Genomic DNA, 27,602 nt, shown 5'->3' with positions numbered 1-27,602 from the left:
TTAAAAAGCACCTCCCATTTGTTTAGACTTGCCTATTTTCGATATAATTCTGTTTTTGTTGTGTTGGATTTATGCTTTATTTCTTCTCTGAAGTACTTTGTGACGCCTCTGCCCTCGAAAGGTGCAATATAAATAAAGTTGCTTAGGCCTACTTACTCTCTGACTCATTTAATTAGGCCTACTTACTAAATGCATCTTGCACACACTATAGGGTTGAGTGACGTGCTGCGACGTCACGTCTCTGTGGGCGAAATATGATGCTGCAGGTGGTGCACGTGGTCTGTTGTTTACTTCTTCCAGGAACGCTGGAGTGCTGCCGGAGAGGAGGGGGGGCGGTAAAAATTGTGAAACAGCTTTCCTGGATAGAGTTACATTGCTCAGCATTTGGAAAAAAAAACACCCGTATACCGACATTCACGCCAGGAAAATGTCGACCTGAATTCGCTGTTTGTTCTTTTAAAGCTCTTTTAAACAGCGCGAGACTTCAACAGTATGTATTGTTTTGTTTCACAGCTTGTGCCAGTTCAGCATGCAGTCTTGTTCTTTCCTCTTTGTTCTCCTCGCAGGGACTTCAAGTTCAAGTGTCGTCAACAAAGCTGTTAAGCTTGCATGTAGCAGTTAGCATGTTTTCAGGAGGATTTAAGTCAAAGAAACAATGCAGAAGAAATGGAAATGGTGTTTTCCATAATGTTTATTTTGCTGAGATTTTATATGTAGCTAACAGCCATGTTGGATTTTGCTCAACATAAACATAAACATGTTGGACATAGCTAAGAAAAACAAAACATGTTTGGTATTGTAATTACAGCCAAACATATGTGTGTGTATATTCTACATTGTGTATATTTCTTTTAAGCAACATTGTTTTTACATGTTATCTCCAACTCTAATCACCTAAATTTATCTTTTTTTTCTAGATAAAAACTAGAATGCTTCAGCTTGGAGGCTTGTTCACCCAGTTTCATCTCAGCCTGAGAGCTCCAGAAAGTGCCCAAGGCCAGAGCCCACAGATACAAACACTACCTGATTTTTTAAAACATGTCAGGTAAGTATTGTAAAGCTATACTAATCAGTATTCTCATAATAACAGTATATCAAGTTACACACAGAGAAGCATTACCCAACTTTGCGTCCCATTCAGCTCTACAGAGCGTTTTAGCATCTTTAAACTCATTGTTTTGCTTTTACCTGCAACTTTACTGTTTTCACATCATCATTAACATTGTTTCCAGAGCAGGCTACTGTTGTCATAGAAAAAGCTCTGATAAACCCACTGTACACTGCCTGACCAGCACCAAATGGCAGACAGACAAAGTTAGCGACTAGCTGGTGAAGAAAATGGAGCATTTAGAAACTTCAGAGCCAGATTCCCAAAAGAAAAATTAATCTTGTACTTACATTCACTGGATGGACAGAAACACAACTCCAAATAAAGTCTAATGTTGCTCTGTGTCTGCTGGATGTGTAAATAGGCAGCTGTTTGGTAAAACAATACCTTTATAAGGTGATTATACACTATGTCAGTGTTTTGTTTACTGTTAACAGGTTATTCAGTTGCCCCCAAGTAGCTAAATAATTAGTTAATGCAGGTTTAAGTTTTGTTTTACTCATGTACTTTTGCACGAAATCTAACTTAATATTGTTATTTCTATTTTTGTCTTCCATGTAATTCCACTGTAGGAAACTCACCGGGCTGAGAAAAGAAGATGTTTACTGCAATCTGCGGATCCCCGACCAGTGTCAGACAGTTAAAGATGACATCAACATTATTATTCTCACAGGTTGATATCAAGAATGAAATGGCATGTCATGAAAGAACTGAAAAAAAAACATATATGTAATATTGATATCGTGATATATGCTGTAAGATTTAATGTTGTGTGGGATTTGGTCATTGTAAAATCAAGATATATATATTTCAGTGTTGTCTACACTTAAGTGAGCTGTGAATTGTCCCAATAGGCCTTTTTCACAGCAGACATTTTGACTCGTACTAGGAAAACACAGGTGTTACTAACAACAATAACAACAACTCTGTTCTGTGTGTCCCAGTAAGACATGACAGTGTTACTTTACACTAGTGTTCCAAGTCTGTAAATTTGGACTTTTAATGCTTTATTTTCCTTTTTCAAAGGCCAGGGGATCTTCTGCATAGATGTAAAACCCTGGAGAGGCACAGTGTCCGCTCACAACGAAAACTGGCATGTGCAAGTGAAAGAAGAGGACCAAAACTTTACTAATACCTGCATTGAGCAGATTGAAGATCCCCTCGAAGCTATCACGGTAAACGACACACTTAATTGAAAGTTTTAAATACCATCGTGAAAACCTAAATGTCAAACTGGCACACTTGTGTCCAAGGTCCAATCAATTGTCCAGTAAATTGTTTTCATCCAAACTCCAGCCAGGTTAAGAGATTCTGAGTCACACTAACAATTTATATGTAAATTTCAAACACTACAGCGGGGCTTCCTAAACTTCCCAAGTGGCGGCACTTCATTTGAAAGGCCATAATTATGTTCACAGAGGGTGTTGAAAGCAGGCAGGTGCCTAAACACAGCTGTGACCTTATGTGCATGGGTCAGTTAGGAGTCATTCATTTCCATCTCTATAGATGCTCAATTTGGACTGGAAGCTTGACAGAAGAGTCTGATGGCAAACACACACACAACATGATTTAAATAGTTGTGCTTGAATTGGAGGTATTAACTTCATTAATCTACACAAAGCAGATTCAGCTGAACCATCTGTGCCAACTTCAGGTTGTGTAATATATTAAAATGGGAGCTATTAGAGAATAAAAAGTCTGAATTTGTGTGTCAGTAAGGCCATTATTCGACAGGACTGTTATAAATACAGCACATGCTGACAAATTTCTCTTCTCTGGATCTGTTAACTCTCAGGCTTGATTTGACGCGATTTGTCGATTAATTAGAATCAATAGAAGTTTTATCGACAACTGATAATTGATTAATCATTTGCTATTTTTTTCTTAATTGTATCATCAGTAATCTCTGGATTTTGGACTGTTGGTTTGACAAAACAAGTTATTTAAAACATCCTGTACCAATACTTTTAACCCTTACTTTAAAGAATACAAACATGTTTTTTTTTTTAACAAGGCTGCTTTTTAATTTAACAAAGAATTAAACTAAACCATCTAAACCATCTAAAATGTGCAAAATTATTATTTAAATTTGAAACTCTCTGAGCAAAGCATGACCATTCATTGCATCTCTACATTTCACCATCTTCTCTTCCAGACCAAGACAGTGGACTTATGTGGACATTTGACGAGCAGTGGAGTGTCTGTTCCCCAAAGCCTCTTCTTCCCTAGGGTCATCTTCCTCTCCCCAGAGTGCGAGCTGGATGAGGAGCTGAAGAAGAGGAGGGAGCTGGTCTCCCACAGCCAAATAGACAACTTCCTCAGATCTTTCAGGGAGGGCTACATGGCCTGGATATCAGATGCACTGACTCCCTCCTGGCTGTCTGGTGAGTGCGTCCTAAAAGGTTTACAGTATTACTTTAGAGGCTGAATTGAAGTTCCAGTATAGTGCAATAAAAGTATCAATCTTAACATAAATTTTTTTTGTCCTAAACCTCATTTTCTTAAAATCTCAAGAAATCAATGTCATTATACTGAAACAAGACAGAACACGGCAGACAACTGCTCTAGGTTCACGAACAATGATCTGTTTCCAATACTAATAAACTTGGCTAGATAACTGTCTAGAATGAAGTGCAATGTCTGCCTTATTCTGTCTTGTTTCAAGGTAATGACACTCATTTTAAGATTTTTTAAAATACCTGATTGGTTTTTGAAACATGTTGGATTAATGTTACTTCCCTGTCCATTTTTTTCACTTGTAAAGAAAATAAGACTTTTAGAGGACACGTGAATAAAGACATGATTTGGTTCAGGGTTCAAAGGAATTTATTTGTCACATACGCAGCATACATTTCATAAATAATGGCAGTGAAATGCTCTCTATTGGAGTTTGGCCCACTATACAGGATAATAATATCAAAAAAGACTCAACTCATAAAATTAGAAATGAATAAAAGGACACACACACAACAACAAGAAAAGAAACTTCAAGTATCAACTTGAGGTAGTAAGGCTTGAGGTGAAGTTTTTTAAAATGGGACACAGATCGAAGTGTATATATTTGTGCAAATATTGTCATTAAAAAGAGTCCGTGCAGTTGTGTAGAGGTCCAATTATCCTCTTTCCATACTCGGACTGCCTGGGGAAAAATCTGCGTATTAACTTCAACTATAGACTATAATTTTATTAAGCAGGCCCCTGACAGGAATGCCACTATCTCACCTAGTGTTTTTTTTTAATGTTTTTTGTCCTGCAGGTCATCTGTCGTACAAGCAGATGGAGTCAGTGCGGGAGGTCCTGAGGAGGGTGGGAACCTGGGATCTGATGCGGCTGCACTGTGGCGAGCAGCTGAGAGGAGACTACCAAGGCTGCCAGTACATCGCTCTCAACCGGCAGGAGATGGACACACTCGAGTTTTCCAGACTCAAGACTCTGTCGACTGATTCGCTGTGGGCCCTGCTGGGACACACGCCTCAGGTCAGTCCACCCCACTGGCTCTGATGAGCTACCAGGACCAGAGGTACCGTCTGTAAATGTGGGCTGAATACTGTGTCCGTGGCTCCAAATAACTAAAGCAAAATGCCCAACATGAACTATAAGACCAGCAGGTGGCAGTAGTACTTTATGACTGTCTCAGTTAATTGTCAGAAATTCCCCTCTTGTTCTGGGAACTGGAAAAAAACAGGTTTGACATAGGTTAAAGACTGCTAAACATGACAGATATTTAAAAACAATTAGAGTAATTTTTAATTAACAAATGTCAGGATATTACCGTATAAACATCAGATGAAGTGATTACAACACAATTTTGGCCAAGAGCCAATCAATTATTTAATTAATTCAAACCTGAAGAAATAAATTATTTAAAATTATCAGGCTAATTCCAACTAATTACAGGTCTGATTTATTTAGAAGTAAAGCAATTACAGTTATAGTGGTCCTTTTTCTGAAAAATATTCATGATCTAGAGAAGCCGAGTGAGGCTTTTTTTAACCCGTTTGGCTGCTTTCAACTGAGTGTACCCTCTCAGATCATTTCTGTAAACACTCTTAGTGTTAATTACTTCCTCAATTCTGCAGGCCTTCACTTTCTTATTGACATAAGTAGTTCTGTCGGCCTGCATGGTGCTCATTAGCTACATTCACTTGATTGAATCAAAAGGCAAGGCAATTGCACAGTCTAAAAGGCATCATTTGAGCCTATTCAGATTCTCATATCGCTTGATGTTTGGGATTATTATTGTTTGTTTTATTGCAAGGCAATGAATTAATTTGGCTAATTAGTTAAACGGTGTCTCTCCAGGTGGCATGAAAGGAAATGTCAAATGTCACTACAGCAATGAATGTAAATGTTGATGATTAACTAGTTGAATCCGAGTGATTATGATATTTACACAAAATTATTTTGGTGACATTTTTATCCAAATGCACTGACATTAACACTTAATTATTTTTGCTTGCACAAAAGTGCATCACTCGAGCTTGTTAAATAAATGTTGCTGAATGAGGTAAATGTTAGACAGACAAAGGTCACAGCTCTTAAGGTCCAGTGAGTACAACCTCCTGCATAGCCTCCATTACAGATTCACACCCACCCTCAGCACCCAAACACTCAGCCTGGGCTTTCCTTACAAACTCTACACAGGCTTCAGTTCACCCACCCCCCAACATCCAGACTGTACTCTCCCCTCTCCCCTCCAGCTGCTGTGTATTTGATACATGACCCAACAATCATTAGACAGTCTCCAGCGGGCCCTTTTCTTGCCGAAGGGGACACACACGGCGACAACAAAATATATTACTTTCAAAGAAGTATTTGTAAATGGAGGCAGCGTGAGGCGTACCTCTTCCCCATATTTCACAGAGAAATGTGACTCGGAGAAAATATGATAAATATGACCCAACAATCATTAAGATATCTTTTTTAAACTACCAATGGTTTGTTTCTCATTATGAGATTTCATGTCTTTGTATTCAGCTTGGACGATCAGCAAGAAAAAATGATTGTGCCTTCGGATTTGTACAATAAAATCAAGTAACGTATTTTAAGATTTTGCTCCTTTGGACTTCAGCACTCTGTTTTTAGTAAAAAAAAAAAAAAAAAAAAAGATCTCTGCTCGTGTGCAGCAGCTGCCAAGAGAAGCTTGGGGGGCGGCAAAGAAACCTGATAGCTCCCCCAGGCGTATTTTCAGAGCCCAGAAATAATGCATGCTTTTGATTTGTTACTTGTAAACACACAGGCTAGAAGATCTGTGATATGACCTACAGTTTCACTCAGGCATCTGTTTGGTTGTAAGAAATGGCACCAGATGTATCCACAAAGCCACCGCGGAGGCACTAGGTGTGTTTTCTGTGGGCGCAGTCAATTACTCTGTGGAGAATGGGATGTCTACATGTCCCCAAAGTGGAGAATGATTGAGTAGAGTGGCTGTAATTTATTAATTATGGTCTATATTCTTAGACCACGGTTCTGGCTTCATTCAATTTGTATGGATTGAGGGGTAATTACTGTGTGTGTGTGTGCGAGTGTGTGTGTGTGTGTTAGGGAGAGGAAGAATGAGCTAAAGATCTATTCATGTCATAAACTAAAGTGCAGATTACTTACGTTGTTCATCCTTATGTCATCTCCTACTCTGATATTTGACTGTTTCATGAAGCTGTTGTACCAGTTTATAGTATAATCTCAGTTTATTCAGGAGGAGCAGAAATGGAGCCCCTGTGTTAAAAAAAAACAACTCTCCTAACTCGCAGTCAGCATATAGAGTGTCTACTAATTGCATAGCCGAGAAACAACAATTGAGTTCCTTAGACCGTAACTTGACTACACCACCCTGTCAGCTGATTAATAGAAACGAGCCACCAGGCGAAAAGCTGCAAATTCATCGACAACATCTCGGCCAACGCAGAGCAGCACAAAATAATCAGACCTCTGTTGCCGGAGATACATCTCGTCTCTGACTGTCTACAGATTCCTCACAGATGTAGCTTGTTAATTTAACTCTACGGTGACATTCCTCTCTGTTTGACCATCTCCCAGGCTGCACGCGTCACAGGCCTGTAATGGACAGGCTGGTGCACTCGGTGCTTAGCACAGAAAAGGCAAAGATGGAGACATCAACCGCTTTGTGGTGCTAATGAATGGAGGCACACAAAAGGCCAGGAGCTGGCCATTAACAAAGCCTACAAATTCTGCTGCCTAAATAGAGAATATTGGCAGCCACTGTGGCTTTTTGGTCTCCAGAGGAAAAAAAAGTATTTAGCCATTTAATGAAAATGTATGTAGTACCCTTTATTCATGTATACAATGAACAAAGCACACACATATATAACACATATATGATTTATAATAAGAATTCTCAAAGTGGTAGCATCTTATGTGTGGTACTTAAAGTAAAAAAAAATCTATATGAACATGGTTGCGCTTGTAATTTCGCTAAAAGCCTGTGTACCTGTGAATAGATGTTTTTCAAACCACAGCAACACAGGTATTATAGTTCAGTCACCAGACACAGACCAAGAAAAGCATACTTAAAAGTTGTTTCAGTAAGAGAGCAATTTATCAGATTGTGAGTCCCACCGAGTTCACTGTTCATCGGCTTCATTATCTACCCGACTAAACCTGATAGAGAGATGATTTCTGTACTAAAGAAAAGTTTCAAAGAAAAGTTTTCTGAAGAAATGCCCATGAAAGAAAGATCTATTAGTCGCACAGCATTTTTCAACAGAAATGAAAATTGTGGGGAAATTACCAGGATGTTCAGATTTCTGTAATTGCAGCATCGCTCTCGAAAGGAAACTGAAATTGGAAATAATTTGCACCAGAGTGTGTGTAGGAAGCTGCAGAGGAAAGCTAACCATGCAATTACACATGAGAAGAGTGCTGCAGAATCACAAGTGTCTGTAATGAACTAGTGAAGACACCAGCACTTATACAGTGGAAGGCAATGATAAAAGCTGCCTTGTAATAGCATGTGATTAAACTTGGTAAAATCTATTTTTTCACTGGAGCACTAAGCCACAGTGAAGAGTCCCATGGAGAGATTCTGCATCTGTCAATTTGAAGATGACTCAACGTGTTTCCTCAAAATTCATCACCCAGCATGCTTTACCAGTCATTTTAGAGGGCTCTTCAAGCACTCTTTTGTTAATTTAGTTAAACATCAACCGGTAGAGTTCATGTTTTACACATTCCTACTTAACACAGGTAGGGATTGAGTTTCAGTAAATTTGAATACATGTTTAAAAAAATGCTCCAAGCCATTAATATTCATTACAAAATAATTCTCTTGAATGTGGAATGAGCTGTGGTTGTGCCAGACACACAGTAGGTAATACTATCTGTGATAAATATTGTATGCATACACTGTTCTATTGTATATTTAATGCATGTATCAACAACCAGAAAAAAATCACAAAAGGAAAAGGCCTAGCTTCTGCATATGCATTTATATTTAAAATCAATATTATTATGAATATTTAGACGGTATCAATATACTTTATGGATATTATATTGCAACTGTATGAAAAATCACATGTAAAATAATCAGATTGATGTTTAATGCAATGAAAAAAACGATCAAATGTGTAAAACAAAAAGTAATTGTGTTAGGTTTATTGCTTTTTGTTTGGAATAATTGATTTTGACAACATATTTATATATATATAATATGCAAAATACCAAATATTATCTGGTTCCAGCATGTCAAACATGAGGATTAGATGCTTTTCTTTGTCATGTGCAATCAGTGAACTGAATATTTTTGAGTTTTGTACTGTCGGTCGGATCAAACAAGAAATTTGACAACCTCACCTTTGACTCTGGGAAAATGTAAAAGGGGATTTTTCACTGTTTTCTGACATTTTTAAGATGTATTTTCTGATAGTCATGAAAATAATCATTAGTTGCAGCCATAATGATGTGATCACATTGTCATAATACGGCTGCAGTCAAGTCAATAATGATATTAAATTATCAACCTAACAGGACCATTTAGGCTTCATACAAGGTTTTTGCTATTAATGATTCTCTGACATCATCCGTTTTGGCATCGAGTGCAAGATTTAGTATCTAACTGAATTTTTTCTTCGGTCACTGGTCATAGTGATGATTTTATCTTGACAAAGTTTGCTCTGTCAAACAGCAGCTATTTGTTTTGGGGATTCAGGATATTACAGTGATCCCCGCAGTATAGGCTGTAAGATCGGATCAATAGGGATTCGTGAATAATGAAGAGGCCGTGTGGAGCAGAAACACTTAATTACAGTTTCAAAAGCCATTCTCATTAATTGAGGAGAATAAAGGTGGTGAAGTGGACTGAATGGCAACATTAGAATTTTTTATCAGTGACTTTTTTGGGGGTTTTTTTTATCATACAACAAGACCCTAACTGACAGCTAAAAAACATAGGCTGCATTGGCAAGTTATTATCCTCTCAAGTTAGACATTTATCACGAATAATTTCTGTGTTTGACATTTAATATCATAGTTTATTTTGCGTGCTCTGGCCATTTCCTGTGACCACCTGTGATCACAGTATCGTTCTTTTAATGTAAAGGCTAATATGCCGCATATCCAGACAGTGTGTGGCCACTGTGTGCAGCAGATACAGTAGATAATTGACAGCCCTGCCATCTGTTACAGTTATGTGAAATTATGGATAAACTAGTTAACAGACACTTTGGCCCATTGTCTGTTGTTTTGATAATCACCCTTAATAACGGACGGCATCAATATGGTCTTTAAACCTGATTTGGGAGTTAATGGAGTCAGATGGGGGCAGTCAGTGTATGCTCTGGGGGTAATGCTGTTAGAGATGTTCGTAAAGAGCAAATTAAATCAGTCATAGATTGTGCCCTCTCAAGTCAGCCAGACAACCAGACCCATTGAGGAGAAAAAGGAGGGGGATTCATATTTTAACCTCTTGCAGAAAATGCACTTATGTGGATGGAAATAAAGTCAGAGCTGGGTGAATGGATGTAAATGGTTATTGCAGAAAGTCTAATGGCTTCCTGTTATCTGAGGCAGGTTGGTTGGAAAGCAGAGACGTAGCTATTCAGAACTTAACCAGCCATCTTTTGCGGTCATGACTGTTGGCAAATGTAGTTATTGGATATTGAAGTAGACTGTAACGTCACCAAACAAAAGTTTAGGCATCTTAATCGATGGTGCAAATGTGGACCAGATAATTCAGCGGGCCAGTTCAATTACAGTGTTTGAGTATTTCTAGCAGAATGCATTGTAGTGCCCTGTGTTTTTCAAACAAGCAGTTATAAAACTGAACTGAGGGTGAATTTATTCGCCTATAAGGCTAAATGTTGATTTATTGATTAGTTGGTCAACAGAAAATCATTTGACAAGAATTTTGATTGCTGATAATCAATGAAGTCTGTTATCAAGGAAAAATAAACATTCAGTGGTTGCAGCTTCTCAAATATGAGGATTTCCTGCTTTTCTCTATGATTGAAAAACCTCTTAACTTCTCTTTGAGTTTGTTAATTGGACAAACCAAGCTTTTTTTGACGTTTTATACATGATTAATTGATTAAATTAAAAAATAATACCACATATTCATCAATGTTAAAATCATTTTTGTAGCCCTACAGTCCTCATTGCAGCAGGTATGAGTGCAAAGATTCATTCTTTACATCGATACATCAATTATGAATTATGCAAATGCAATGCATCAATCTGCTAAAAGAAATAATCGAACCAAGTCGCTCTTATTTCAGCAACGATCTCAATAAAACACTTCAAGTCATTATAGTTGTACTGAATCAATGCAACTACGACTACTGCTGCCACTTTCACAACTATAATTACCACTAATGAGGGAAAATGTGTGTTTAACTTGAGAAACTGTTTAACTTGTTTAATACTTTGAAATTCACCCCCAAACTGTCTGTTTATGATCTTTAGACCCTTATAATGAATCAGGATTTCAAGGACTTATACCATTGGACTGCCAGATTGCTTTGAAGGCAGAGACACCAGTTTTAAAGGTTTAATTTATATAATCTGCTGTGTATTGTGACTGGATTATTTTTACAAGGCCTTTTTTTTTTTTTTACCACAATAACCAAAAAGTATTTGTAAAAGCCGTCCAATTAAGTTCTACATAGTGCTTCTCACAGGTGGAACAGTTAATTGAAAAAGTAAATATGTTCACTTTGGTATCTTATCCTAAAAAATTAGTGAAATAATAGAAATCTCACTGTTTGTCTCTTATTTTAGGATAATAAGAAGAACATAATTCTGCTGTTTATTTTTCTCCTCGCAGGAGAATAAAGTTTAGTTTAATATTATTGTATATATATTTAATAAATATACACTTTTGGCTAATTGTTACAGAATCATTATAAATCTATTTATATCAAATTGGGCAAGAAAAACAATCATCTCTCTTGAATCGAATTGTCAACTTGAAGAATCTGAATCAAACCGCTGATAATCCAGCAGTTCACACCTCTAGAGCAGGTTGTTAATACATTCATCCACTGAGCCAAACCACACAGTGTTTACCTAATTGCCTTGTTACATCCAGCTGAGATGACAGCAAACCACTTTTGGTCTGATTCCATCGCATTTGGCTTGTCGACAAAGATGTTTGATGCGCCAGAGGTGTGTTACTTGGTGTTCTTCCCCATCTGTGTCTGGTGAGACACGGCGTGGAACAAAGAGCCCGTCGTCTGAAGCTGGTGTGGCGTTACGCTCACTCAGAGTTCACCTGAAACACTGCACCCATGGCTCCAGGTAACAGCCCCCGCTGACTGATACCCCACTGGGATTCTTTGACTCTATCAGGGCAAGAATCTGAACTTTGTGAATGGAAATACACGCAGGTGGTGACACGTCCCTAACCAATTACACAGTTCCTTACATTACTCATGTTTGTCAGACCTGTCAGACCTTTAGCCACAAATAATTATTCTTAAACAATTAAGATGTGGTCTGTTTTATTCATTTTATTTTTTAATTAGAAGAACCTCTTTGGGTGTCAGTATACCATTGTGGCTGAGAATCTATGCCATAAACATCCCTACAGGTAGAAGATAAGGAAGCCAGTCCTGCTCTGCAGTGGAGATTGCTATCAGCTATTTGTAAAGAGATGTTTCTTTTTTTGGACGAAGAATGAGCTGTCGTCTTGAGTTTAGGAGGGTAAAAGGTGAGCAGTGAACCAGAGGCAGGATTTATGACTATTAGCAGACGGTAAATAAGAAGAAGGAGTTTGTCTGGTTGAAATGTGAGGAGTGATGTCATTCACACGACTCCCCTGACACCGAAAGTGAGAGGCAGTACAGGGGTAGACACCGTTAGGTGAGCTCTCAGCCCTTTGTGTGACACCCAACCTTAGCCCCGAGGGTCCTATCCTCACTGTGAAGTGTTATACACACACACACGTACACACACACACACTCAGGCCTGTCTGTGCTTGAAATAGTAATGATTCTTGTAAACTTGTGGACAATTCACAGTCACAGTAAATCTTAGTAACTATGTACTGATATGTTCATCTTTGCTTTTTGTGCAAGCGTGACATGCTGCATTTCATGTTAAGTGTAGGATGCAGATTGCACTTTGAATTACTTTTTTTTTTAATGTCAGAGACTCCTCTACACTTTCCTCCTCTACTGTAAATTAGCAACAGTATCGTCTTTACCCTCAGACACTTGTCTCAAGTGGCTGAGAGGTTCACCTGCAGTGACAGTTCCTGTATCTGACACACCATCCCTACAGATTCAGAACAACACCTGGCGGGCAGGTAGTCTAGACCACACAACTCCCCTCTTTGAGTTGATGCCAAAGATGGCAGCATTCTTCCTTCCTGTACGGCATAACATTTCAAATCATACAGTATGTCTCTGTAGATTTTCTACTTGATAAACATTGACTCATATCTTGTTACATACCCAATCATTTTTGGCATTAAAATATTTTGTCTTCTGATATTCCAAATCATTTTCCTTAAAGTGGAATTTTTTGTTGGAAGTTATGAATACAAGTTTACATATTCTTGCAAACTGCAACTCATGAATAATTGATTTGATAATCAATTAATTGTTTTGAGCCACTTTTGATGAAAAAATGTCCAAATCTCCTGTTTCCAGCTCAAATGTGAATATTTTCTGATTTCTTAAGTCTTCTTGTGATAGTAAACGGAATATCTTTGGGTTGTGGACTGTTGATCGGGCCAAAACAAAACGACATTTTTCACCATTTTGGGACATTTTATAGACCAATCAACTAAGCGATTAATTGAGAAAATAATTAACAGATTTACAAATAATGAAAATATTTATTAGTTGTAGCCCTAAATTAGATAACACATGCATATATCAACCTGAAAAATTTGATTGTGTTTTGCTCATTTGATGATGCTACAGAAACATGATCAATTTAAATGGCTGAAAATGAAAAATAAAGTACAATTAATCTTTAATTAATTTGCATTAATCAAAGCATGATTATCTATTACTATGTCCAGTTGGAATTTTCTAAACATTTCATATGATTATAATAACAAATATAGAGGATTGTGTGGCCTTGATGGAGGTACTGTATGAAGGCAGTATGTGTGTTTCGTAGCCTACGGTGCAGCTCTTGCTGAAGTGAAGTGAAGAATTGTTCTACTTCTGTTTTGAATATGGTATCTCCAGTATTGTGTCTGCATCTCTGCGGAGCTGCAAAGGTGAAAGAACTCAACTTTAGTTCCCTTAAATTATTTAATTGCTGATTACCAACTCTTACGTTTGACTATGATTTGCTAGAATAATCTCTCTCATGTGTCTTTGTGTCGGTTTATGAGCCTCTCTGCCACCAGCTGTCATGGATCTATTTTTTCATGCATCCCAAATTAATAGACACTCACTCATTCTGAAGTGTCTGATGCTATTGTAATACAAGCCATGTGGCATTCGGCCAAGGCTGCATTATAAGACACAATTGTTTAGCCTTTTTCTCTCTGTCTCTGCCTGTTTTAATGCACAGTAATAAGTAAGTAAATGGTGGAAAGATGTGTGTCTGAAATCGCGGTGGCCTTTGTTGCAGATAATTAGGTTAGCAGCAAGAGTGTGCAGGTGTTGAGGGTGTGCTGCGCGCTCGTGGTGTGTTATCGACTTGCTCATATTCGTAGGCTGTCAGGGGTGTCGCACTTCCCATCAGCCCCAAAGCTCACCAACCTCTTCACTATTAAAATGATCACTTTCAATAGCAGACAAAGGAAAGAGGGAACATATCTAGTGCAGGGTATTTTCCCCACCTCTAATGCTTATCTGCCTTTTGATGTCGGCGTAATAAAAGGCCTATTGGGCTTCCACAATGACCTGCAAAATGGACAAGGGCCGATATACTGGGCTCTGACTGTCGCTACCATTAACTAAAAGGCCCAGACATTATGGAGAGCTGGGGATGAAAGAACATGGAAAAAAAATAATAATTGAAAAATTGCCTAATACTAAAGTGAAAGAAAATGGAACTGTGAAAAGGCACTGTAATATTCTGTTATCCCCTGTAAATGCAGCCAAACAAGAGATACAGTGAGGCATTCTTTTTGAAATGGATGTGGTTCAATTACCTGCATGTCTAAATCTAGTTAAGGCTTCCATTGTCAGGCTCAAATGTAACAGGCTGTTTTGATGTAGTGTTAAAGCATATTATGCCCTACAACCTACATAAAATCAATAGAGGTATGACTCTATTCAAGATCTGGAGGGGAATTAAAAAAGCTTGTAGCGAGAACAAGGTTAATTTAATATTTATTCTGTTTCGGACTGCCGTTTGGTTCACTGTTCCAACAGAGTGGCACAATATTTTAGCGGGAATGTTCTTTTACAGTTTTTATTTACGTATTTTTAAGGCCATTTCATTGGGTGACTAATTGATTCCTAAAATTAGGGTCTTCTCGCTGAACTGACATTTCCCCAAAAAGCATGTATTGTTGTTTAAGCATCTAGGTTCAAACGTGGCTACATTGGTTTCAAAAGTGAAAAGTATTTTTTTTGTTTTTTGTTTTTTAAGACGTCATATATAACTGTTGTTTCATCTTAAGTTCGAACACCACATTTCCATGTGAAATTGCCTGCTATAAACTAAATATAACTGGTGAAACAGCTGTTATATATAATCTAGATGTCTAAAAATGTTTACATAACAATCCTGTTTAGCCCTGTTTTGCCATAAATATCACCAAATCTATGCTTTCTGTGTCATACTGGACCTCAGGTTTGAATTTTTACTTTACTTATCATTAAATGCAGTCCCTCATCCAATAAGCCAGTATCAATAAGTGGCTTTGCAGTCTACAATCCCACAGACTAAGCAACAGCTTGTACATATAGAGGTCAAAGGTGAAAGTTATGAGTGTCTGTTTAGCTCTAGCCAGATGTCAGGAGGTCTCAGTCAGGGTCATGATCCCAAAGAAAAGCCATGAACATCCACATACAACAACCTTGTGTTTTAGCCATTTGAAGATCCATTTTTATAACCTTAATTAACTGTATTCCCCATTTCTCTTCCCCACTCTGCAGGTAACAGTTAAAATGTACAAGCGTGGATCTCACAGCTGGCTGGGTAAGTCCCTGAGCGCCACTGCCACCATCCCCTCCAACACGTGTGTGATCTTCAGGATCAGCGGGGAGGAAGAAGATGCCAAAATCCCAGCAAACACCATTCACAGCATCACACTCAGCATATGACGGCATGTATCAGTCAATAAAGAGGATAGCCATCAAAACATTGGAGAGGAGGGAGAGGAAGCATTATTAATTATGTTGCATGTGCAACTGCAAAACAGCCTACAAATCAAACTCTCAATGTAGCTCAAACCAAATTACATTTTTACTGAGTGCCTTTTACTATATGGTGTTTGTATTTTTTTATATTGTGCTAACAAAACAGATTCTGAATGTCTTTGTGTGAATGTTTATTGTAAAAAAAAAAAAAAAAATAGAAAGAAAAAAGCCACATTTGCCAATTTTCCTGATTCTCTCATCCTCAGTGGCAATATTATGTTAATGAAGATGGTTTCAGACAATTAGCCTGATTAACTTTCTCTTGTTTTGAATTTCTAGGGCTGGCCCACACTTTACACTAGCCATTAATTAATCATTATGTTAGCTGATTGTGTCACATCAGTTCAGGATTGAAGTGTTTAATGTGTTAATTGTGGCGGTTAAAAACTGGTGGCCTCCAGTGCGATGAGGGCAGGGCATGTTACTGCCTCTATTGGTTTAATGGGAAGTGATTTACGCTCTGTTTAGATGGTGTAACTGCAAGGTGCTTTATTAATATGCTCCACCGCACAGAGGAGACGATAACGTATTCAAGAGCGCACAGGCGCAGCCACCAGCACCATTCATAACTGTGTCTGAGTCACTTTCCATCAGTTACCAGGCTTACACAGCTGCGCTAACAGCTAGCAATTGTATTTACTGTGCCTGGTAGTGGCTAAAATGAAGTTATTTCCATCAAGATATCAGTGCCTTTAGCTAATGCAATAGAAGAAGCTCTCTGTGTTGATGGTATCTCTTTGCATGGCATCTCTCTACCTGAAACATCATTACACTGTACTCAAGCTCCTCACTTTTTAAAATGTCTTTTTACAATTTTACCTGAGGGACAGATCAGTGGCAGTTGTACAAACAGCACTGTGTTGTTTACATTTGTAGGCACACATTTTTTAGACTCTGGTTGTTTCAAGATCTTGGTCATCATTGCTTGAAAGTGTTTTCGATGAATTTATCTCTGCATATTTATTTAAGAGTGTCCTCAGGAACTTTCTCCACAGCACTTGACAAACAATACTGACAATATCAGATGGTCTGTGCTCAGAAGAGCTTTTAGGCAATTACTAAATGTAATTCTGATCAGTTATGCGTGTGTGCAGGTTTTACTGTGTCTTAATTACATGTCAGTATGAATATTTCATTGAATATTCTCTAAACTTCAAGCACTTTCAGCATCAAGCCAACTTAAGAAGCATGATTGATATACACACTCTTCATTGACATTGTTTTAAGCATGGTTGTTTTATTCATAGGTGTGTTATTTAGTCATGTGTTTTTATGTTTACATGTATTTTACCTTCTGGCGTCATAATAAAAAGATTTAATGCTTCTCATAGTTTTTTTCTTTCACTTTCATCGTACCATAGTTCAGGGTACTTTGTGTACTCTTCACATGTGAGTAGATCTGCATGGTGTGAAGGATTTTAAAGATGAACCCCATATTCAAAGTCATTTGTCACTACTGGGCCACAAGGTTTCTTCAAAGCCTTACTGGGGAGATGGAAGGCATCCATCAACATCTCACTCTGCTCTCTGAAAGCATGCAGCACGTCTCCAGTGCAGTAAAGGACTAGAGATTAGGAATGGATGACTGGTCACAGGGACAAAGGGAACTCTTGTTGGGCAGGGTGGCGGCAACTGGGAGGGGAAGCTGAGCGGAAATGGACATGGTGATCAGACCAGAACATAGTGTGACAAGGTAACAAGGTAAACTGATCCAGCCTGCAATTCCTCTGGAAACTGAATCAATGAGGGTTCTGTTAAAATGGAAATCCTGGATCCTGGATATCGCATTTGGGTGAATCTATAGTACAATGTAATCAGCTATAAATGTGCAGTTTTCCTTTGCAGTAAAAATGTACATCACTAATCTTATAGTTTTGACTCTCTAAGTTAGGTGTTTTGACATGCAGAGAGACGTAGTGAGCCGGTACATCCAGTAAGTGAAGTACCAAAGGTCTTGACCCTGCTGTAAGACCAGGTGTCCAACTCTGACCTCTGGCCGTTTTACGCAGTCCCCTGGGCTGCTAGGTCAGGTGAATGGTTTGACCTTTCCTTTGGACAAAACACATGGAACTGTAGAGTAGCCCGGACATGAAGGACAGATCCCTCTCGAGTGACATGCGAAGGAACAAGCCACTGCCTCAGCCACAGCCATTCAGTAGGAAATCTTGCACCACAGTGCTGTATTCATACAGGCCCGTACTCGAGAATATAACTGTTTCTCCTCTCCAAAATGTTTCCAGCACTCCCTTGAACCTGCTTGAACACAAACGCAGTTTGACAGCCGCATTTCAGCGTCGAACAAACTCAACAAACAGTTTGACCCCATTACGTGAACCCCCGTCTTCGTGATTTTGCTGCTTCAGCTTGACTCGCTCAAAGGTTCTGCTCAGGCAGCGGGTCAACATCCTCCTTTTAACTGCAATATTTTCTGAGATGCAAGCCTGTGTCATCTGTAAAGGGCCCTAGAGATGAGACCGTGTCGTACTAAGAGTCTAACCCCGTGGGAAATGTGTTTAAGTGGGGAAACAGTGAGGAATAACTCTTGGCTCTGATTGTGCCCTTACATAAACACAATATGAACACCGACATGCACTGAAAGTGTCCCTGCATTAATATTCAGTTGTTGACAGTGTTCTGAAAATCACTTTCCATCTCTTATCGTCCTGTAATCCAGCCCCCAATCCAGTGACGGTGAATATCATTTTTGCTGTGCTGCTCATTGACAAAATACATTTATATAATCTCAACAACAATGTGTCTTTCCGGAAACAATGCCCTGACTACTCTGCATAATTCAAAAACCCTGCTGTCAACACTTTTAACTCAAACTACTTTAATAAAATATAGAAATATTCCCTATGACAACTATTGACATTCTCCTGAACCTTTAGGACACCTCAAGGGTTTGTGAGATGATTAAGGAACAAGAAAAGACAAAATTCTGCTTCTCAAATTTCCCAGCTTTTCTCGAACATTGCTTTTTTTTCTTGGGAAATACTGTACAGTCTGAGCTATTCAGACCTCCAAATGAAGCAGTGTCAGAGGGGGAAATTACTCGTTGATTGAACTTCTCACAAATCAACCTGTGATAAGGTGTTGCGTGGTTTTGTGTCAGGTCATGAGCAAAATAGGCAGCAAACCAGCCATATAGATTGCTGTCAACATGTAAATATAGTATCCATGAAAAAGAACATGCAATGTAATGCTGAAAAATACATACAGTAGCAGTAGCAATTCTTCCCTCAAGCCCCTTCTTACGGTAGCAGCCGCATTTATATAAAACTCATGTATCAGGGTTAAGAGTGTGCATGAGAGAAAAAAATGCACCAATGTAATATAGTGAAAATCTTTTAACGCATTTTACAACAGGATAAAGTGTAATTGTGGTGCAAATATAACCACAAGCTACATTTTGCAGGCTTTTATACAAGTACTACAATGTGATGATGAAAGGAGAAAGGCCGTCCCTCTAATGCCCACCAACCTCTATTCTGTGACCACTACTTTACTGAGCAGCAACAAAGCTTTCAGAGTGTGAAAGCTGCAGGATTCATAAGAGATTAATGTTTTTCCACCTTTTGCGTACGTTCAAAAATGTAGAAGGGTACTCAAAAGTATCATGAAGATGCTATTAAATGAGAAGTTATTAATACGCGTCAGTGTCCATCAAGATAAAGAATCTTTCAATTGTGTATTCACAAAATAAATAAATAAATAAATGGGCATATGGGCAACAACAGGCGGAGGGCTGCAGAAATTAGCCAGTTTTTAAACAACTCTCAAAAGCACTACACTTGTAAAAAACCTACAGGACAACAAAAGACATGCAAGAGTGAATGGAACGAAGCCTCCTTGCCAATTACTGTTGCAAACGTGGCTGCGGTGGGGCTTTTTGTGCTTCACACAAGCAGTCTTTTCTCCCCTTGTCCCCGGCTATTGAGAGGGATACATTAGCCAGGCGGGATGGATGGATGGATGGATGGATGGATGGAGTGGAGAGGAGCAGAGCGGCGCGTTCGCAGTGATACAGCTCACTTCACGCCTGGTGTTGCAGACCTCTCTTACAGTATGACTTCACTCACAGTGCTCGCACAGAAAATGATTTATTTTTTTTCTCTACAATGTCATTTTCTACCTCCTATCCAAGACTTGGGCTAAAATCCAGACATGGAAAATATCTGCTTGCTTGCTTTTTTAAAATATTCTTTGGATAAAATAGTGATGAAATGTATGTGTGGTTTAATTTCTCATTGAGACTGTTCTTATTTCAAGTAGCCATGCTCTAAAAACAATGTGTTTCTCTTTTTCCTGGCCAATTTTAATATTTTTCCAGAAGCATCCTCCTAGTAAGCATAGTTTTGTTGATTTGCAGGTCAAAACACCTCTGGAGGGGGTTAAACCCTCCCTATATTTGACTGAAAAGACATTTTTAGTCATTAAGTGACATATAACTGTTGTTTCAACTGTATTTCAGTGACTGAACCACAGTTGTTATAACCCATTTAACTTAGACATCTTTTGACCTGTAAATATTTGCAGGGCTGCAACACTGATGTGATGTTTTGATGTATTTTTTGTTACATACAGACACGCCTCTGGACCACCTCAATGAATGCTCAGGTCTTTAATTCAATGGCAATCCCAGCAGGCTTTGCAGGGCATGTGTTAGTAAATGTGCTGCCTGTGACAACTATTAGCAAGGTTAATGCTGTGGATAACAACATCCATCATTCAGTTTCATTAGCTCTGTCCTCTGACCTGTTCCACATAATGCTGTCAAATGTGTCAGGCGCCAGATTATTGGGAGGTATGATGATCAATAGATAAATAAGAGAGCTATGTGTGGCGCTGCTGGCACGACTGCAGAATAAACCTCCATCCAGCATTCTGCCGCCTGTCACAAATCTGAAAAAAACAAATGGACTAGCCCAAGGCAAGAGCCATCAATAATAATATAATGTGCGGACGATGATGAATTAGAGCCAGACTTCTCGATGCAATGCGGCTCCAAATACAGAAACATCATTACATGAATGAATGCATTGATCTCTGAATTCACATTAGTTTGCTTAATCTGCATTTGTGTCGATGGGACAACACATTGTTTCACTTCACTGAATTCAGAAAAGTTAATAATGTCCAATAATCAAAAGCTGTTTATGAAAGCACCTCTCTTTGTGTCATTGATTTGACTCTGTAATGCACTGCAGTCACTGATCACTCAGACAGAATGCACTTAGGGAATGACAAATGTGTTTTATATTCAATAACATAGATTTTTCCTGCTTAGCTACAGGTTGGAGTTTAAAAACAAATGCAAGAAAATTATATTTCCACATCTAAAATAAGTATAGACATTAACTCTGGGTTTAAGTAGCACTGAACGAGGAAACATCATGTTCGAAATGAGTTGCTGCTGTTTTATCCTGAAAATAATAGTAAAACTGAACATTCCCTTTCAACCCTCTCATTCAATTTAGATTACAAACACCTGATTTTAATCGTTACTGAGATGTTGAATACAGTAGGCTACATATATCAGGGAGGTAGGCGGGTAGTGTGTCAGCATACTAACATTTGCTAATTAATATACAAAAACACAGAACAGTTGAGTTTAATTTTGCAGGCATTTGATCATTAAGTATTGGACAAGTTGATTTTTTTTAGCTCCTGGCGGCACTTCATCCTGACAGGAACATGAATGTCTGTACAAGATTTCATGGCAAACCGCCACATTGTTGTCGAGACATTTTATATCTTCTGTCTGTGCAAAAGTTTGTGCCAATCCATCTGGTGGATGTTGAGATATTTCACAAAAGAAGGGAAAACTTTGACCTTTTGGTGCCAGTAGTCAGGCAATCACCAAACTCGTAGAGAGTCTCTAACCCTCTGGAGAACACAAATGTCTGTGTATATTTTATAGCAATCCATCCAAAAATTGTTCAGATATTTCAGTCTGAGAATCGAGCCTGAAGTTGTGAGTCTGTGTCTCTCTGTGTGCTTTAATACTTTATTAAACTTTATTTTAGCTTATTTTATTAGTTCACTCTGATCTATGCATTTTCATCTATCTATCTTCTCTTTATTTGAAAAATGCTAAATAAATTTATTATTTTATTCAATTTAATTTAGTTAATAAAGTTAATATTAACTTAAGAGGCCTTTGGTACTTTTCCCTCCTTTATTATGTGAGAGCTTTTACTGTTGAATATTTGACAGTTTTTTGTTTAATTCACCTTTAGCCCCTGAGTGCAGCGTTTGCACTTTTATCTCTGTTGTCACTTTATGTCCATGATTTAAAAAGATGCATTCACTTGCTCTCTGAAAGTCCCTCAGTCCACATTGCAGCCTAAATATTTGCTATAGTTCTCAAACAATACTAGTCAACCTACATAAATGTCTGGGGGTTCATACATAAACTGTAATATTACACAACACAGGGAAAGATAATAGCAGAAAACAACTCCAAGCTGCTTCATTTTAGCGTTGGTGTCACTTAAGACCCATGAGATCCCCACGGCCCACAACTGCTGCCACAATAGCTTTGGTGTAAATGTTCCTGCACGCTGAGAACCGCCGTGAGATCTCAGTGTCTTGACCTAAATGTCACAGGGCAAACAGAACACGAAAATAATGACAAAACAGAGACCGCATTTGTTTTTGTTGTGATACAGAAAGGTGAGAAAAATATGAGAAACAAATGTAGATAAACAATGGAGCGGAAATAGCCCACATTGATCTGTGATGTGAAAATGAGGGCCACAGGGGACGAAGCTCTGCCTGCTAGTGATAGTTCAGACCCTTGTGCTAATATGCTTGTAACTGTATAACCTGGAGCTATCCTGTATATCAACACAGTATGCATACAGTTTATCCATCTCATTTGTTCCTGAGAGCAACAGTGTGACACAGACGCTTAATTGGCCGATAATAGTTGGCTTGAAATGGTATTCTTCAGGGGATTTTGCAAACAACATCTAATAAAGCAGGTGGAAATGGATACAACGAGTCAGTTAAATCTTGCCTGCAGTCACTCAGAGGCACACAGGGAACTTGAGCCTCAAAGATGTGGTGCATTAGTTCTGCTAAGCTAACCGTGAATGCTAATTGCAGGAAGGACAAACTGTAACCCTTGCCCTGTGGCCATGAACCCATTAAACAGCACAGAGAGTTTCATAGACATGGAGAGCGTACAAAGAGGCTGTCCTGAAAAGGCCTGCAATCTGATGGGGATAACAAGTTACTGTTTTCCAAAGGCCCACTGGGATCTGCCCCCACCTTTTTTTTTTGACAGTAAAAAAGAAAACTGCCTGTCACTCCAAAGTGGACTGCAAATCATCCATACAATGCAACAGGTTCTATGTTTTCACATGTGATATGTTCCGTGATCTTGAGGCCATGCCCTTAGTTCACACAGGACCTGACAGGGACCGGATCAGTTGTATTAAGTACCTGTGGTTTCACCCCTGAAGGAAATTAACAACACAGTGCATATGACACCCTATGCATGGGAAAGGTGTCCCTCATCATGGGTACGAATGACAAAGTATTGTCGCTGAGTTTTATGGGGAACACTATAAACACTCAATATGAGCAAATTTGGAATAAATCAATTGATATCTAAAAAAAACCACTTGTTTCTTCCCTGGGTGAGCAAAAGTCATGGAAGAGTTCACTTTTCTGTGTATTTTCACCTTTCATCTCAACAGCTCTCGTGCCCCCTGGCCCTAAATTTTCAAACATGACCCCGATGCACTGACTGGCCCATATTCTCTATACATACATTCATCAGTTTGACAGGTGACTTGAAAGCTGATTTGAAAGCTGCACTTTTTTTTTCCACTTAAGCACCCTTTTCTACAACTTACCTTTTGAAGTGAAAGGTATATTGTGATATCTTGGTGAAAGACTTTCAAGGAAGACAAGTATAGATGAAACTTTAATGGTTTACCTTAAAGTTGAATATATAGAATCAAGGCTTAGGTACAGCTGTGCGTTGAGAGAAATGCTAACATCACCATGAAAACCATGCTCACAATAACAATGCTAACAAGCTGATGTTTAGCAGGTATAATGTTTACCATGTTCACCATCTTTGTTTGGCATTTTAGCATGCTGACATTTGCTAATTTGTACTAAACACAAAGTGCAGCTGAGGCTGATAAGAATGTCAGTAGCTCTGCAGCTATTTAGTGATAAACCAAAGTGTTGGACAAATTGAAACTTTGTCCTGATGATGGCGCTAGAGGAAAAGTCAGGGACCAAAACCATGGGGACTCATCATCTTCGCAAACATGAATGTCTACAAAATGTCATAACATAGTTATTGAGATATTTCAGTCTGGACCAAAGTTGTCAATCAACCAACTGACATTGCTATTTCTAGATGAAAAATAGATATTTTGTGGTTCTTTATGGTCAAAATCTGTTATCCAAATTCAGCATAATACCACACATTCTTTCATTCACACTCTCAAGTAACATTGGTTAAAACACCAATGTCGCACATTTCATTATCATATGATTAATCTGCAGCACAAAGCCTAGAAACCAACATGGAACCTCAAGCCCAAAATCTGTGACCCTCTTGTCATGCCCAGAGATTTTTGATTTACTACAGCCCAACTCCCAGGTGAGCTTCCCCTTCACTATAGTCGACCCCATGCTGCCTGCCTGCCTGTCCTGTAAAGAGATGGATGGCCACGAGTGTGAAACCTAGCAGTGGGATACATGGCCTTGAGCTTTACCGTCTAATTAGGCTCTAATGTAACTACAATGCTCTTGAGGAGATGTTGTCTTGCTCACCAAAGCTCTTTAAAAGCCTCCCTGGGGCAGAAGCAGCTTGGAGTGAGTTGCTGTGGCAGGCCACAGCCACGTCCAAGTAAAAGGCTCAGGTTTCTTTTCACAGCTGGGATGGACTGGCAACAGGACTCCATACAGGACAGGACCTGGATCTTCACTGTCGCCCAATCTGGTGGCTGTGTTCAACTGTAGGTTTTCATCTCGTGAAAGAACAACAGGATGCTGTTTTAAATTATGTACCTGCGTACACTAATAATACATTCATTTTAACATATTGTGTATTAATGGCACTAATGCAATGCTTGACAGATCAGCAATTAAAGTATTAATAAAGGCAACTTTTGGGTTCCAGCCTGTTCTTTAATTTACCAATGGAGCCTTCGACCACTTACCTTCCTTCCAGAGCACCAGGACCAAAATATATTTTTTCACAAGTTATCCAATTTTATAAGTGCAGACTTGACAAAGAGTAAGAAACCTTCAACAGGTTATAATAAGGAAATAGTTTAGCAGAGGTGGTAATCCTGATGCATCTCGCCTTGTGTTCAGTTTAGTTTGTAGGTGACACATCAGGGGATGGCCTAAACAGACACGCTCATTAAATAAATGGCTTTTGGTCTATGAAGTAGGACCTCTCTTTTTTTTCCTCAAATGTAAAGTATGTTAGTGATGTTCCATAAAAATATATACATTTCTTTAGAATAGCAGAGGTAAGGTATTATTGAGTTGTGCAGAAAACCCTGTACAACCCAATATTAACGAAAGGGTCCTCTACAATAATCCATCCAGTCGGCAGTAGTAGATGTAAGTTATTATTATTGGATTTTGGTCAAGGTGATCTGCAGCTATTTTCCAGAAGTGGTTTATTGGTCCACTGGAAGGGTCTTTGTGAGGAGTTAAAAATAGCAACGTATGCTGGAAGAGGATTTGTACCAGCCACATGTGTGTTCACTGCTATAAACTGCAACCTGGCAACCCAAAACATGTCCAGATTAATGGCTTATTACTGACCAACAAAGCTCCAACAACGGATAAAGCCAATAGTTCTAAGTTAAAAACCCTTTATAAAGTATGCCTTACTCGAAAAGTACCCAAAAATCTTAAAACACTTCCATCATGATCATTATCACAAAGAGCTGCTGAAGTGCTGTCACCAATGGATGCGTGCCCCAACATGGCTGAAAGGCCTTGTAATGAAACAATTCAGTTTTGGTGTGTAATTATGGAAAGTAAGATTAAATAATGATGTTGTATGCTTATTAAAAAATACTGAATTTCTTCAGTTATATTACGAGACATCATGAATTGACTTTGTTAAAGGAAGAAGAAACAGCATTGGTGTCACTGTGTCTTGATCTCTGGTCTGCAGTATGTGGCAATGAAACAGGAGACAGACCATAATACAGAATGCTGTCAATATTTTCCTGATGCGTCATGTGATTTCCCCATTTCTACACAGCTCACGAAGGCTGGTATCATCAGCTTGATATAATATTAGAAACCGGTCTTGAGAGATAAGGTGTCTGCTTGAAGGTCATCTGTGCCCTCTTGAGTGAACATAAGAGCCTTTTGTGGTTGGGTTAAATGCACCTGACAGGCTGTTGCAGCACAATCACCCATTTTAATTGTCATGTAATGGTTTCATGTAGAGCCAAACTGTCTGCAACACTTCAGTGGTTGGAAACCAGAGCCTGGCCACACAACCACAGATGTGGTTAACTGGGCCTTTGCTGAAGGAACAAAAAAAAAAAACCCTGGAGAGAGCCCTGTGGAAACAGGCTTGGAGGAAGATCCTGATAGATAATGCAACAGATTTATCTGCTGCAATTTGGTGAATTACAGATCTTGATAAATCTACTGAATAAGAGAGAGCTACATTTGTAACTCAAAAATTTTTAAATCTACTGCAAACCGTTGAGGTCACAAAAATGCTAAATGCTTTAATGCACCTGCCAGATTAGCTGCTAAATTACTTTTCCCTGTAAAACAGATATTCAATACAGACAAGAAAACCTTAACAGCTCTAATGCACACTCAAAGAACTCGATTTTCCAATTTAGCGGAAGCCAAAGATGACAGGAAACAAGGTAATTCGCTGCAGCCCAAACAACAAACCCCCGGCCATTCTCTGTCTGCTTCATGGGCAGTAATTACGTCTGAAAATGAATGCCATTTCATATTAAGCTGCAATCATAATCCAATGTCAAAGACGGACTCATTATCGACAATCATGGGAATTAGTTACATCATTTAACCAAACTGGACTAATCATTTCCAGGATACTGCAGAAGCAGATAGAGCCATTAGAAAAAAATGGAGCTCTTAAATAGAATAATTGACATCTATATCTTCTCTGCTGCTTTGGCTGAAGGGCTTCAGAAATTGCATTAGATGCAACTGAAAATCTGAACTGGGGGGAAAAGAGACACCACTTAGACTTTTGCAGGGCACTGCTGTGCTTACTGTTCCCATTCATGTAACGCTGAATACTGCATTAAAAAGGTCTGCGTTGCATCTGACTCTCACCAGTGTAACAACTTGCAGAACAGCAGCAGATAAATTCATTGATAAGGATGAAAAAAGTACTGTATATCCAACTCAAACATCTCTGCTGTCATCCTTCATCTATAAAATTAGTTTTTCTGTATTAAACTTTCATACTTAGATTTTTTCTTTGTCATATATATATATATATTTACAAATTAGTTAAAAAAAACAAACCCACAGCACAGTAAAACCATGCAGATGGCTAGCACTCAGGTCTACAGTGTACTCCAGTCCTGACAAACCAGATTTTACCACCCAGGCTACTCAACTGATAATGCACCATTAAACATAAGGGAAATCTAGAAATGAGCTTCATGATCATTTTATTTCAGTGTGAACCTTTTAGCTTTCCCGGACTG

General features: G+C 38.7%; 1 protein-coding gene across 1 annotated transcript; it reads left to right on the top strand.

The window, feature by feature from the left end:
* The first annotated feature begins 264 nt into the window (after window positions 1–264).
* On the top strand, window positions 265–17,224 carry si:zfos-911d5.4. The gene is made up of 7 exons (XM_044338401.1): window positions 265–490; window positions 918–1,045; window positions 1,681–1,781; window positions 2,135–2,283; window positions 3,264–3,492; window positions 4,365–4,585; window positions 15,631–17,224. The coding sequence occupies exons 2-7, from the start codon at window positions 930–932 to the stop codon at window positions 15,796–15,798; spliced, it is 984 nt and encodes a 327-aa protein (XP_044194336.1). The 5' UTR covers window positions 265–490; window positions 918–929; the 3' UTR covers window positions 15,799–17,224.
* Window positions 17,225–27,602: the final 10,378 nt, after the last annotated feature.

This window comes from Thunnus albacares, chromosome 20 (genome assembly GCF_914725855.1).
Source record: "Thunnus albacares chromosome 20, fThuAlb1.1, whole genome shotgun sequence".
Classification (NCBI taxonomy): Eukaryota; Metazoa; Chordata; class Actinopteri; order Scombriformes; family Scombridae; genus Thunnus; species Thunnus albacares.
The sequence above is the reverse complement of the archived record's forward strand: the minus strand, read 5'-3'. Positions and strand labels throughout refer to the sequence as shown.

Excerpts from the sequence above, each read along its gene's own strand:
- si:zfos-911d5.4 (XM_044338401.1), top strand. The coding sequence starts at position 930 with ATGCTTCAGCTTGGAGGCTTGTTCACCCAGTTTCATCTCAGCCTGAGA. Across the intron at positions 1,046-1,680 it reads GATTTTTTAAAACATGTCAG|GAAACTCACCGGGCTGAGAA; the intron begins GTAAGTATTGTA and ends ATTCCACTGTAG. Across the intron at positions 2,284-3,263 it reads ATCCCCTCGAAGCTATCACG|ACCAAGACAGTGGACTTATG; the intron begins GTAAACGACACA and ends CTTCTCTTCCAG.